The 14,991-nt window shown below is 36.5% G+C and overlaps 1 protein-coding gene across 9 annotated transcripts in view; it reads left to right on the top strand.

Moving 5' to 3' along the window:
• Positions 1 to 14,991, top strand: part of kcnab2.L (potassium channel, voltage gated subfamily A regulatory beta subunit 2 L homeolog) — a 127,345-nt gene that overhangs the window by 105,302 nt on the left and 7,052 nt on the right. For 5 of the 9 annotated variants that reach the window (XM_018224406.2, XM_018224405.2, XM_018224407.2 and 2 more), the window contains 6 exons: positions 810 to 854; positions 6,440 to 6,525; positions 7,601 to 7,721; positions 12,107 to 12,201; positions 13,337 to 13,457; positions 14,001 to 14,089. In XM_018224406.2, the coding sequence (XP_018079895.1) occupies positions 810 to 854; positions 6,440 to 6,525; positions 7,601 to 7,721; positions 12,107 to 12,201; positions 13,337 to 13,457; positions 14,001 to 14,089 (557 nt within the window). 9 annotated transcript variants of the gene reach the window in all.

Genomic DNA, 14,991 nt, shown 5'->3' on the forward strand with positions numbered 1-14,991 from the left:
TTTTTAAGAAAAAAAAGAATGTAAATATTTGTGCTGCAATTTAATTATAAAGTTAATATGTACATGTGTAAATGTTTAGATGGGTATAGATGGTGACATGTGTCTCTGTATATTTCTACCATTGCTTATGGTAAAGTCTCAAATAACATCCTGGCACTGAAGGATTCTCTTTCTTTTTATATCCCTGATATATTTCAGTAACTCGAAAGCTGAAAGTGTATACTTCATTCTGTATAACATATTTCTAGATCTGTTTTTCCACCAGTAGAAAATGTCAAATATAAGTATAGGAGCAAGTTCATGTACTTAGTATTATAAAAGTCACGAAAGAGATAAAACATTTGTTGGATGCAAATGCATATATCTCTAACGTTCACCCTGGAAGCAATTCTATATAATGTTGTAGAGCTGTTTTGGTTTCATGAGCGGTTGCATCTGCCTGATGCAAGAAAGGACACTGTCCCATCTTTGTTTAATTACTACGTGCCTCCTTAACCTTGGTAGAACATTTCACTAAACTATGGAACACTGAGCAGAAAGGGTTCTGCAAGCTCTACGCCAGTTTTGCAGTCCAAACTGATTTTATAGGTGGGCAATGAAGAGGTACGTTTCTATTTAATTACATAGTTATATCTGCTTATGCAACTGTGAAAGTTTACATTGAGCGAATAGGAACCTTGACTTCATTTTCTGTGGTTTTTCAAGCGATTCCTAATTTCTGGTATCTCGTGTCCCATCCCTCCTGTCAAGCAATGCAATAATTCTGCAGCTGTAAACTATGGTCTTTTAAATCTTTCTTTTATCACCAGGGGACCCATTTAGTTCTTCCAAGTCAAGAACATTCATCATAGAAGGTACATAGTACCCACAGTCTCCATATCTGACTTTGTGTCCAGCAGGCATTTTATGGGAAAGATAATGTCAATTTATCTATACCATACAAGTGTTACCCCCCCCCTCTCCCCAAAACTATCCATAAAATGCTTAACAGATTAAATGCTCTATAAGAACATCTTGCAAGTAAAGCTCTATTTCATTTTACAACCCTTTGAATTATCATGACCCCCAATGCCCTGATTTATGTCGCCTGTCATTACCCTAATTTCTTTTAATTTTAAAAAAAAAATATTAAATGTGTTCTGCATGATTAATATAATTTAATAGACTGGTTTGATGTATTTTCAAATGCTGTACAAGTTCTGCATCATTGGTATGTTGTTTGGTTGTATCCTTTTTCCAAAGCACATAACCAGTCCCAGCTCCTCTGTCATGTGAAGAGAATACTCAATGATGCTTTTTAATCTCCAAGAAAGTCTTTTCTTGAAGAAAATATGCACACACCCTGGCACACACTCTACAGTTGGGCAAAACTTTATTTATTGCATTTATAATTCTAGAAATGTTTAATCACAGTTGAAATAATACAAATGAGAAATATAACTGCATATGTGGAGTGCATGTGAGCTGCTTTACACTTCCATTGGCCTCCACCATATATCCAGTTATGTTTATTTTATATATAAAAGGACTTCCTTGTAGTAAACAATTGGTTGTGCACGTGGTTGACTTCAGGCACCATTATTTTTAGTTCATTTCTTGATTTTTGCCCAGTTGTAGTAGCAACTTTTCCAACTGTGCTTGCAACATTCTTGTGCCCAGCAGTCTATTTCAATGGACACACTTGTATTCTCTCAGAGAATGAGCCCTAATGAGAATCTTAAGAGCCTTGTTATATTAGTTTCTCTGTGAAAACGCATGCACCTATGTAAGGCTTTGTATGGATGTTTTGCTTCTCTTCTGGCATGGACAGCTTGAGACCCTTTAAAAACACACAAGAGGGATGCTGCATGTTATCAGTTTGGAGAAATGGTTCCTTAAAGTGTTTCTAAAATTAAAGCCAACCTCGACTTCAAGATGTATACGTGGGGAAAAAATGCAATTCATGCTTTATGTTCACAACACAATTTATATTTCCTGGCAAAGCAAATTAAATCTGATCTTGAAGAAGCACAAAGTGCATACCCATAATCACATTGGTAAACCACTCCATGATTGTAGATCACCAGCTAATTCTTGTAAATTTCCCTTTTTTTTCCACTTAAAAGCCAATTAGGATTTTTAGCGGAAGTATTTTTAGAAACACTTTTTCTAGTAAGTTTTCAGTAGAGAAAAGCCTTTGCAGTATGCCTTGCAAGCACTGTAGAGTGAAGATTTCTGTCGTTTTCCTCCATGCACATCCATAAAACTTACAGTAATCTGCATCCAATTCTTTTCTACATATAATAAACTTATGAACAGAATTTTCTTTTGCTCTCAGTTCGGTAGTCTACTAAAACAGTTCTTCGTAGTATTTTTCAAGTACTATGTAAAAACATTAACACAAATTTCATATTGTCCTCTAAAAGTTCGTGGACTTATATTGCCTTATAATTTTGCAGTACAAGCTCAACCTACATAACAGTCTATATAACATTCTCTTGGCCCATTTAAGCTCATTATTTCTGCAGGACTGTAACATATGTAAAGATACGGAATTAACTATCTTTACTCGGTTATATATATATATATATATATATATATATATATATATATATATATATATATATAACCATAATTCAATCTTCTGATCTCATTCAGTTCCACTGTAACTCTTTCTGCCCCTTAGGAGGGGAATTTTTTTGTGCTGTCTTAAAAATTCTGCATTTGGATACATTTATTATATAGCCTAATGAATGTCTCTTTATGTTATAAGCTGTCATTCTGACATGAATTATACATCTTCATTTTTGTTCTTTGCGGTACATTTGACCCTCTTTATACGGTTTCTTAATATACATATTTAATCAATAACTTAATTCTGTTAAATGATTATAAATAGGCAAAACCTCTTCTTCTTGCATATGTATTCCTTACTGAGACTTATTTGTGGCTGACACTAAGTTTTTGAAACCTCCTTTTAGCAATAGTTTTAGCTACATATCATTAACTCAACAATTTCTTTGCCTTTTTAAGGAGCAGAAAAAATACCGAAGCAGTTTATTGCCAATAGATTAGCTGCAGTAGTGCAAGCTATAACACTATGTTTATTCTGCAGAATGTTTTACCATTCATGAGTAAACTGCTCTAGAAGCTCTCTGTTTGTTTAGGATAGCAGCTGCCATATTATCTTGTTGTGACATCACTTCCTGGCTACGTCTCTCCCTGCTCACTCATAGCTCTGGGTTCAGATTACATCAGGGAGGGGGAGAGAGGAGCAAACTGAGCATGCTCAAGCCCTATCCCTGGAGGTTTATGCTAAAACAGGAAGTCTGATACAGAAGCCCATGTGTTCACAATAGAAGGAAATAAAAGCAGTGTTTTTTTGACAGAGGACTCAGCAGCATTTTACTTTGAGGGGTTACTGGTGTATTTATATAGACTTTTCTGACAAAGATTACTTAATTTTAGCCTTTCTTTCTACTTTAATGTAAAGATTGTGTACATCATAGCATGCCTTTCACACAGTCCTGTTCTCTTCAGATTTATATTATTTTCTAAGATTTATACTCCTGCCACATTTTAGTGTAGCCCTTATATGGACCACATTTCAAAGAATAATATAATATATAGTCCCACAAAGTGTGAGTGCTCCTCCTTTGGGACTAGACAGATAGTAGCGGTGTGCGTGTCGGGATTTCCCCGACCCTAATCCGCCCTCCCTTAGCCTGCACACGCCCGCATCCGCACTTCCGGGTTCCTTTTATAGACCATCGCCCCCCCCCCCGCCGATGGCAACACAAAAGGGGCGGGGCGAGCAGGCACAGCGTCTATAAAAGACGAAGCCGGGATTTGACAGTGGCGGGCGGGGAGAGCAGGAGAAGAGCCACACGCGACGAAGTGTGCGAGTTCGGCCCGAACCCGTCCGACTCGGATGTCCTGCGGGTATCGGGTCGGCCCGCACATTACAAATTGATAGACGAAAGCAAGATTTGCAACATTTTTACAGGAGGACACTAAAACTGTTGCCTAAATATGTATATTTTTGAGTAGGATGGTGATGCTTTTGCAATTTGTTTAATATACGGTATGCATTTTGTATTCCTGGCTAGTGTAATTTGCCATTTTAATTAGCTTTTTAATAGCAAAATAATTTTACTCTGTATGGTTTACTTATTTCGTCAATTTAAATTATTTTACACAATACAATTTTAAATGGGTAGTTTTGTGGCTACACACTGTACCTACAGTTCCTTTACCTTTTTTTTTTATTTATTTTTTTTTCATTAAAATGTTTAAAAACTACCAGACGCCAAGTAGCTAGTGTCTACCTTTGGCTGGTCCTTTGATCTATGAAAATTAAGTATCAATGTATACAGTTTGGTTACATAACAGAATAAACAAAATTTGCTCGCAAATTGGTAAAAAATGTGTCCTAGTTCCAAACACTTTGTTGTGAGCTTGATATATATATATTTTAATTTATACAGGATAAAGAGATTATGTTTGGGTTTTTTAATATTCTTTGTTAAAATTCTTCAAGTTCATTATACATTTTTAACCTATTTTGTAATAGCTTTTGAAACAAAACACATTTAGATCCAGATTATGCAAAACATTCTATTGCAAATCTTTTACGGTATCCCTAGGTCATGCTGATAATTTAAGTTTGGATGCAGCTTTTTTTGTATTATATAATTAATAATCCATATTTATAATCTTAAACCATATGGTTAACTCATAGGGCAAAATAATAGCACAGGATTCACAGAAAAACTACCGCAGGCTAGTGAGGAACCCCAGACTTGGGTTGGACATAAGCAGCTAGAATTGACCTAACAATTTAAATCCACCCTCCGTGATTTGACTTCGCCTTTGAAACAGTCATAGTTTTCTTGAGCCATTTCTAGCCCATTGTGGCATAATTATCCCTTTGCAATAGGATATTACAATGCAATTTTTTGTATCATTGCCCTGATTTCAGTGTAATTGCAGGGTAATAACATAAGCATATTTATATTTTCAAAAATAATAAATTTCTGCAGTATCAATTTCTAGGGCTGCACCAAATCCAATATTCGGTTCGGGATTCTGCCTTTTTCAGCAGGATTCAGCGAATCCAAGTCCCTGGCCAATCCAAATCCAAAAAAATCGCATTCTTTTCATTACACAAACAAGGAAGTCAAAAATAGGGTGCATCTATATCAATTTTCTGCAACCCCATTCTCAGAGCTCTGTTTTCTGTTTTTATGAATTTACTTGAATCTTTTACTATTTACTTTATTAATTCCTCCATATTGTAGATCTTTTTTTCTTGCAACATATTGAACAGCCCATACAGCATCAGACAGGTCCAGTTTAGCATGGCTCATTTATCTGCCCTTTCTCGTGTATTTAAAGAATATATTTATCATTCTTATAATTTACTTAGAATTCTTTAGCATCTTTCTTCAGTAAATGAAATGCAATCATTCTGAAAAGTTCCAGTTGTTTATTCGTGCTATTAGTATAGGTTTCATGTAGTTTCATGTAAGACAGAGGATTTTTGGTTTAAGGTGGTCATACAGAACAACCTAATCAGCATATTTTCCTACCTTAAACCAAATATATATATATATATATATATATATATATATATATATATATATATATATATATATATATATATATATATATATATATATATATATATATATATATATATAATTGTATTTGTCACATTTAAAAACAGGCCAACATTTTGGTCTCCTTCTAAGACCTTAGTTAGTGAGCAGGCGGTATGTTATGATTGTCTCACAAGCTGATCAGATGGATCACAGCAAATTACAAAGGCCCGGGCAGCAGAATACTAGGGGCAACATGCCGCCCAGCCGCCTCCCAGGGAGCACAGCTCCCCAGTGGTCTGGTGCAGGCGCGCTCGCACTGGAGGGGGTAAGGGGGAGGGGGTGTTAGAACCGTGCGGCCGGGCGTCAGGAGTGCCCGGCCTCGGGCACCCGCCCACTAAATCCGGCGCTGGTCACACATGCCCAAATTTGCCCCAAAAATCAGCTGATGTGTAAGGGAGTTAAGCATAGAGAATTGATATCCGCCTTATACTGTACACTTCATCAGGCTACATATTTTCATAATTACAGTTGTCTTACAAGGTCTGTTTCCATATTTTCATTATGAGAATGAGAACTGAAATAGATAATCCTAGGGATAACTAAGGTTTTCTTCTTCCCTTTCGTTTTAAAATGACTCGGCTCATGCTTGAGATTCGGAAAAGTATCATTTAAGTCTTGTTTTTCCCTGAAGTGAAATAAATAGATGGAAAGAGATGAATTACACTGCTTGCAAGATGTCCTTGCAGCATACTTCCCCTCTTGGTGTTGTATACTTAGCTGCTGCATGTTAAAATTATTGTTTTCAGATTTAACTGTATCTTTATTTTCCTGTCTTCCCTCCTTTTCTGTCTTAACAGAAACCGTAAGAGCAATGACTCATGTGATTAATCAAGGAATGGCAATGTACTGGGGAACATCACGTTGGAGTTCTATGGAGATTATGGTAAGGCTTTCCCTACCACCGTTACTACCAAAATCTCATAATTTGCTCATAAATAGAATTGATATACATACAATGAATAATTTAGATAAAACAACATAACAGTCCATGTGATTAGTGTTTTAAAGAACTGTTTTAGGCAAGAGGCTTGTGCTCACAACATATAACTGGAGCAGGCTATGGCTCTTGGCAAAGAAAAAAACATGCTGATTATTTTAAAAGAAAGAAATGATGATAACTTAAGCAGACAAGAGCATGTTAGAGCTAAATGCTTCAAGATGTATTTCCAAGTAATTATTTTTGGAGTTGAGTGAACATTTATTTACCAGGCGGCAGGAAGAAATAGGAGCAAAGAAGACATTTGGATTCACCATTTTGAGTAAATATTTCAGTTGCTCGCTTTGTTTAGCCTTTCTTATCATTTACACAAAGAAGTCATAGATTCTGGTTTAGACTTCATCATTTGTAAGATTTCGACCATTGGGCACATATACATATGTAGTTACTAGCTGAATGCTGTGTTTACCCATTAGTAAGTAATCATTATCAAAGCAACCCCAAAATTAGGTCATTTTTTGGAATATGTTTGGAATCACAATATTCCAAGTGGACTTGCTTAAAGGTATATTCACTATGGCAGGGGTGCCCAAAAGGTAGATCGGGATCTACCAGAAGACCTTTAGCTGGTGATCAGTACATCTCAAGACACTGTCAACAAACAGCTTGTCTAAATCTCCCTCCTATTTCATGCTTTTCATTCAGATATTTATTATTTTACAGTTACATTGACCTCAACCTCGAATTAGTAAAGTATGGGCACTCCTGCACTAGGGTTTGCCAAGATGGTAGGCACCCCCCCCCCAGTTATTCTAATCAATTACCTGTTACCTTGGGCAGGTTTTCTCGTTCATTGTCCAGGGTATTTCTGTAGAACCTCCTCGTTGCCATCTTGTTTGGCTTCTTACATCATCTTTTCATTCCAGTCTGCACAGGTGTATGCACAATAGAGTGGAAGCTGAACTTAGATTCACAATAGCTGTTTATGACCCCTAAATATGATTTTTTTTTTTTATTGTAGGAGGCATATTCTGTAGCTCGCCAGTTCAATCTGATTCCTCCTATATGTGAACAAGCAGAATACCATATGTTTCAAAGGGAAAAAGTAGAAGTACAACTTCCAGAGCTTTTTCATAAAATTGGTAAGGCTGACCTCAGTTTTCATTTAATATGATATTTAATACATTCAGTTTGTTATGCTTGCAAGAAGACCTGTATCATAATGTTTCTGCCTTGGCATGAAGGAAGCCATACTGAGAACTTTCAAAAACAATCCAAAACTTTTAGATACAACTAACCTTTAGATAACTGAACAGCACCAATCATTTCACTTAAGGTCGCCATATACATAAAGATCTACTTATTGGGTGAGGTTGCCAAGAGTGGATCTTTGCCTGATATGGCAACCTTGTGCTGGGCAATATTGAGCTGATGAATGGCAGGCCTTAGGGAGTCGTCTGAATCAATGCAGTCTTTGCCCTGACTTGATTTTTAAACCTGGCCAGTTTTCAAATACACGTAGGGGATGGCCCAATACACAGTCGGATAACCTGCAAACTCATTCTAAAGGGGGCAGAATGGCATCTTAAATCTACCCGTCTATGACCAGTTTAGTGTGGAACTGCCTGCCAGTCTGAACAGATGTTCCGGGTTGACAAGTTTGTGCACCTACAAATAAGGAACACATTGCCTACAGTAGATATAATATTGGTTAAAAGGTGGAAACAGAAACATTGTCAATTTTTTCTTTCTTAATTCTACCGGTATTTTTCTCACTTTTTTAGCTTGAGCATTAATTTTTTCACTGTTATTATTTCCCACACAAAGATGCCCAAGTTGCTACTGTTCCCATAGACTTGTATCGAATAAATATACTAACCCTTCCGAAGAAATATGGAAAAACCAAAAACCATTAGAAACTGAAAATCTTAATGAATCTCAGAAAAAAAAAAGAAACACTAATTTTAGTCGAGGACAAGCTGGTGGGGAACATCTTGAGTTAAAACCCTTCGTCTTCTACACCCAGGAGGACTCTTGGGACCATTTAAAGATAATTGTTGTTATTATTATTGGATGTGTCAAGCTCCTCCAGAAATAGCTTGCAAGCTTCCTTTTTTTAGGGAACAACATGATCTCTCTCTTCTGTTATCTTACTCTTTCTTTCCAACTTCTCTGCCATTGGAGTAGCTGGGATTTAGCAGAAAAAGTGCATAGGCAGTATGATACATGGTGTTATTATTTTCATGTGATCCAGCTATTAGAAGGTTGCGGGTGTTGTAATTTAGCAACAGTGGAGGTAGAGTGTAGTAGTCTTGGATCAGTTTATTTTGCTTCAGATTTGGGTGTTCATAAGCATGTAATAACCTAAAAGGGAGGCATTTCCAAGAAATGAACTCATATTTATCAGGGGTGAAAGCTGAAATATACCTCTGGAGAATACAATCCATGTGCCTTAGCTCTTAAGGTTGAAAGGACAATTTGCCCTGTGTGCCAGCCGCCTCATTGGAGAAGTACAAAAGAGAATCCAAGATGAAGAATCCTTCATCTTGGCAGTTATCAAATAAGCTAAACCTGATCCTAATAATGGATAGAAGTGAAATGATGGAGGATCATATTGCTTGCAATGTACGTATATAAGTATATCTATTCCCCGAGACATGAATGTGTATTTAGAAATTCAAGTATGCAGAAAATGAATATTTTGTACATTCAATAATCTCTGGCCTCACACAGTACTTGTATTTAACTTGAACCAAATGAAACCTTAACCCTGCCTATAAATAGGCTATACTTTCACAGAAAGATGGATTATCTAGCATAGGATTTAGTGATTTATGCATCGTAATGCTTGAAGTTGTGTCTGAAAAGCTTTGTGTAAACGTTAGATCTGTGAATTCATTTTTTTGTTTCAGTTAAGACAGTACCACTCTGTGTAAGTGATCAGTGTATTTACCGATTCATTTGTCATTTTATAGCAATTTTATTCTGAAAAAGTGCACAGAATCCCCGCTCATAAGTGGGTTCTGTGATTGTTTTTTGTGAAATCGGGTTTTGTTCAGAAGCTCAAGTGGGCGATTATTGTATTTGCTTTAGATGCTGAAAGCAACAAGCTGGCAGATACCAGGATTATTTTCAACTGGCTTAGTAGAATTTAATCAGCATTTGGTGTTGGAAGTCTCTGCAACTTCTGTGTCTGCTGGACAATGTCTCCGGAGTTTTAGCATGGAGTTAAAATACATTATTCCTGCAAAATGTTGGCCACATAGTCTTCATGTCTCTTTCTTTTCAATTATGTTTACTAGTATTTTCAAAATAAACAGCATGAGCAAAAGCAACAAAATATTGACTTATATTAAAGCCTGTCAGATAACAAAAAAACAAAAAAAAAGAAAGTGATATTCTGAGACAATTTGCAATTGGTTTCATTTTTTATTATTTGTGTTTTTTTGAGCCAATCAAAATTCCCCAGCAACCATGTATTGATTTCAAAGAGAGACTGGAATATGAATAGGAGAGGGCCTGGCTAGAAAGATGAGAAATAAATAATAAATAAAGTAGCAATAGCAGTACATTTGTAGAGCATTTGTTTTTTTAGATGGAGTCAGTGACCCCCCATTTGAAAACTTGAAAGAGTCTGAATAATGCTGCAAATAATATATATATATATATATATATATATATATATATATATATATATATATATATATATCAATTCCAATTAAAAAGTTGCTTACAATTGCCCATTCTATACCATGCTACAAGTATAGATAGTAAAGGTGAATCCCCCTATAAACTAAACGTTTAACACCGGTCAGCTTCTTTTGTAACTTTTTAGAAATGTGTTGCATTTTTATGGGTTATCAAGCCAACAAAAAGAAAATACAGGTATGGGACTTATAATCCAGAATGCTTGGGTTTTTCTGTAATTTGGATCTCCATACTCTTTCTACTAAAAATAATTTAAATATGTAATAAAAACCCAATATTATTGTTTTTGCCTCCAATAAGGATTAATTATATCTTAGTTGGGATCAATTACAAGGTACTGTTTTATTACTACAGAGAAAAAGGAAATCACCTCTCACATTTTGAATTTATTAAAATGCAGTCATGGGAGATGACCTTCATATAATTTGTGGATAATGGGATTCTGGATAATGGATACTATACCTGTACAAATGTGTGTTGACTAGATTGCCCTGCATTTGTTGTGCTGGAATTTCCTTGTACAAATCCTTACAGGGTTTTGAATTCATTTATATAAGTGAGAGGAAAATGGCAGGTTGTGATGTTAATGCTCAGGGGAATGTTTTGGCGGGAATGCTGAGACAAGCTGCTGTTGTTCAGGGGAGTTGGCCAGGGGTTTCTTCTTGTGCCGGTGAATGGAAATTAATGAGCAGTTTTAGAACCTGCACACAGTCCATCCGCACAGAAGGTAACAGCGATGTTTGGAATTAAAGTTGTCACTGCCTCGCTAATGATGCCCAAAGCCAGCTGTGTAATAATCTGGGATCTGCTCTCAGGATTGCCACTACTTTTTACATTAGTACAGAAACAGGGGCAATCCTGTAAATGCGGGCCAGCTGCAGTGATAGGGAGTCCCTTTGTTAAAAGCAATTAGGTAAATACTTAAGATGGATAAACACAGGGGAGAGCAAAATTGCAAAGATTTAATTCCTGACGAATAGAAAGGCAGCTTTTGGCAACGAGTATCTAAAACAGATGGTTAGGCCAAAAGAGAAACACTGTCTTATTTTCACAATGTGTACAGTATATGTACCGGCATGCAAAGGCAAGTGAAACTGGAGCAGGGAAAGCCAAGTGTGCAAAGTCCAGCATTTCTTCAGTGTGCATGGATGGAACAAAGTCAGTTATTTAGAAATTTTAAAGGAACAGTAACACCAAAAATGAAAGTTTTAATATAATGCTCTGTTGCCTTGCACTAGTAAAACTGATGTGTTTTGTTTCAGACAGTGTAGAGAGGTCGCGTGCACACTCAGGCCCTTCAATTAATTTCCGCTGGTGCACAAGGCCTAAGGGAGACGGCACTCCCAACAATCCAATATAAAGATAAAACCGGCTGGCACACAGAGCGAATTAAACCGGGGTCCTACCCCTGGTGTGTTTATTGCGTCACACAACGTTTCGGAGGGCGTTCCGGGGAATGCCCTCCGAAACGTTGTGTGACGCAATAAACACACCAGGGGTAGGACCCCGGTTTAATTCGCTCTGTGTTCCAGCCTGTTTTATCTTCATATGTGTTTGTTTCAGAAACACTACTATAGTTCATATAAACAAGCTGTTGTGTAGTCATGGGGGCAGCCATTCAAGCTCAGGATACACAGTAGATAACAGATAAGCAGCGAAGACTCACCATTTCACTTTGGAATGCCAGTGCAGTCTCTTTTGAGAGTCCGTATTAATGAACTGTTCCAATTTATTGATGACCCCGAGATGTTCATGGCAATTACAGAACCATTTTCTCATTCAATGAAGTTCTGATTTTCTTTTTCAATAATCATTTCAGGTGTAGGTGCGATGACGTGGTCGCCACTTGCCTGTGGAATAGTTTCTGGCAAATATGATGGCGGGATCCCTCCATACTCAAGAGCCTCACTAAAAGTACGTCCATTTTAATTTCAATATATCAGTATCAGTATCAATATAAAGGTTTTTATCCCCTATTATTGTATTTTTCATCAGGACTGTTCTTTTCATAAAATGCTAGAATATGACCGTTTTAAACCGGTGAATATGCAAACATGGCACGCAAACAGCAACTCAGAGTCTAATTGTCACAGTTGAATGATTTTAAGTAGACTATAGAATTCACACACCTAGGGGCTGATTTATCAAGGGTCAAATTTCGAATTTGAAAAACTTCGTTATTCAATTTCAGAAAGACCAACCGAAATAAAATCTGGTTTTTTTTTTGGGCTGAATAGGTTAGTTTTGGAACGAATAGGTCTGTTTTCGATCAAATTTGAATCGTACAAATAGAGGTAATAGCCTATTCGAATCGTACGATTCTGCATTTTTCCCACAAAAAAAAACTTTGATTTTTTTTTTTAAAGTCCACCAATTGACTCCAAATAGGTTCTAAGAGGTCCCCCATAGGCTAAAACAGAAATTTGGCAGGTTTTAGATGGCGAATAGTCGAAGTCGAATTTTTAAAGAGACAGTACATGGTGAATTTTCTAATTTTTTTCAAATTCGAATCGAATTTGGACTATTCCCTAGTCGAACTACACAAAAATTGGCTCGAAATTCGATTTTTTTTTTTTAATTCGAATTTTCACTTCAACCTTTGATAAATCTGCCCCGTAAAGTTACATTAGAAGTATATAAAAGTGTATGAGATCAAAAAAGTGAAGATCTGAATATGGAATAAGGTGAAATACTGAGCTATCTAAGATTCTTATTTTTTTAAGTGGTAGATTATTTTTATATTGCACACGTTTCAGTGAGTCATGTGACCCTACTTACATCATTGAGCACTGATTATATAGTTTACAGAATATTAAGGGCAGAGACACACGCTGCTATTTAGGGAGATTTGTCGGCCATTGACAAATCGCTTCTTTTTCGAGCGACTTATCTCCCCGAACTGCTTTCCTGCCCGATAGAATGTAAATCGGCGGCGGGATGACACTTGGATCACTTCGAGGAAACTTCCGGCGACTTGTCGATGAGTGACAAATCTCCCGAAATAGCAGTGGGTGTCTCTGCCCTAAAGGCGTGTTTCTTGTTTTTAAAGGGTTATCAGTGGTTAAAAGACAAGATCTTAAGTGAAGAGGGAAGACGGCAACAGGCAAAACTGAAAGAGTTCCAGGCCATTGCAGAGAGATTGGGTTGTACCCTTCCACAGCTGGCAATTGGTGAGTTGCAGAGTTGGGGAAACTAAAATTGTAATTTTATATTTGTCAAATGTTATGGAGCACTGGACTTGCTACAAATGTTGGTCATATGGACAGAAGGTGGAAAAACACTTATAATGTACCTAATCAATAAATAATGGGGGATTTCCAATAGGCCTACTTGGTTGTCTTGGGACCCAGGGTAAATAGGGGGCAGGACGGGGTGGGGCACCTCCTGGGGCCATAGCAGAGGTTAATGACAATATACAGTATTCTCATTTGGATGTTTATCCTATAATACTAGTTAGGCAGCTGTATCCCGTCCTACTTGAAGAGAAGTTGTTAATGTGCAAAATCTAATGACCATATAATGTTATTTGCTTTTTTCCTTCCAAAATTAGATTTAAGATTTAATAGATTTTATCAATGATTTGCAGACAATCCCTTTGCTCAACTAGCTCTAGACAATAAGACTTTTTCTTCTGAATGTTGGTTATGCAAAGTCTCAACCACTCAAAGCACTGAAACCAGTTTCTTATATTTGTTTTTTACTTCCCTCCACAGCCTGGTGCTTGAGGAATGAAGGCGTCAGCTCGGTGTTGTTAGGTGCATCTAATGCTGATCAGCTGCTGGAGAATATTGGAGCAATACAGGTTTGTACAAAGATGGAAAAAAGTGGCATTATGGAGTGACAAGAAACAAACAACCATTAATGCTCTTTTTATGTTGTTTATTTATTATCTATGTGGAGATACGGCAACTAATCTCATTCAACAGAATATAATCATCACTTTTTTGTGAAATATAAGGGTGTGGGAAGTGGCCAAGGAGTTCCTTGACTACATAAAAACACAGTTATTTCTGTTATCCTTATATTTTAAGGAAGTATATTATTTTTTTTCCTAATACAAGTCATGTGACACAAGTGACTTTATTAAGCATTTATAACTAATTATTAAACTCTGATGAAATCCTCACTGTTTTTTTCTGCCTTTTTATTAATACACTTTGCCAAAAATTTTGTTTGCAGGAAAAAAACGAAAAAAATCATGAAAAATCTGATTTTCACGATTTTTTTGGATTTTTCACCCGAAACCTCAGATCTCTTATGTTTTTTCCTGAAAACTTTGGGGTATTGCACGAAAACCCAGCGCACATGAAAAAATTATTGGGACTTCTTCCATTGACTTATATGTAACCTCCACAGGTCTGAGATGCCGGATTTTCTGATTCGGACTTTTCCATCCTAATATTGTGTGATTTTTGCATTCAGAGTTTAGTAAATAACCCCCGTAGTATGATGCAGAGAGTGATATTGTGATACAATTTGCAATTGGTATTCATTTTTTATTATTTGTGATTTTTTTAGATATTTAGCTTTTTATTCAGCAGCTCTGCAGTTTGCAATGTTGGCAATCTAGTTTCTAGGGTCCAAATTACCCTAGCAACCATGCATTGATTTGAATAAAAGAATGGAATATGAATAGAAGAGGCCTGAAAAGAATGATGAGTAATAAAAAGTTGCAATAACAAAACATTTGTAGCCTTACAGAGC

Source organism: Xenopus laevis, chromosome 7L (assembly GCF_017654675.1).
Source record: "Xenopus laevis strain J_2021 chromosome 7L, Xenopus_laevis_v10.1, whole genome shotgun sequence".
Lineage (NCBI taxonomy): Eukaryota > Metazoa > Chordata > Amphibia > Anura > Pipidae > Xenopus > Xenopus laevis.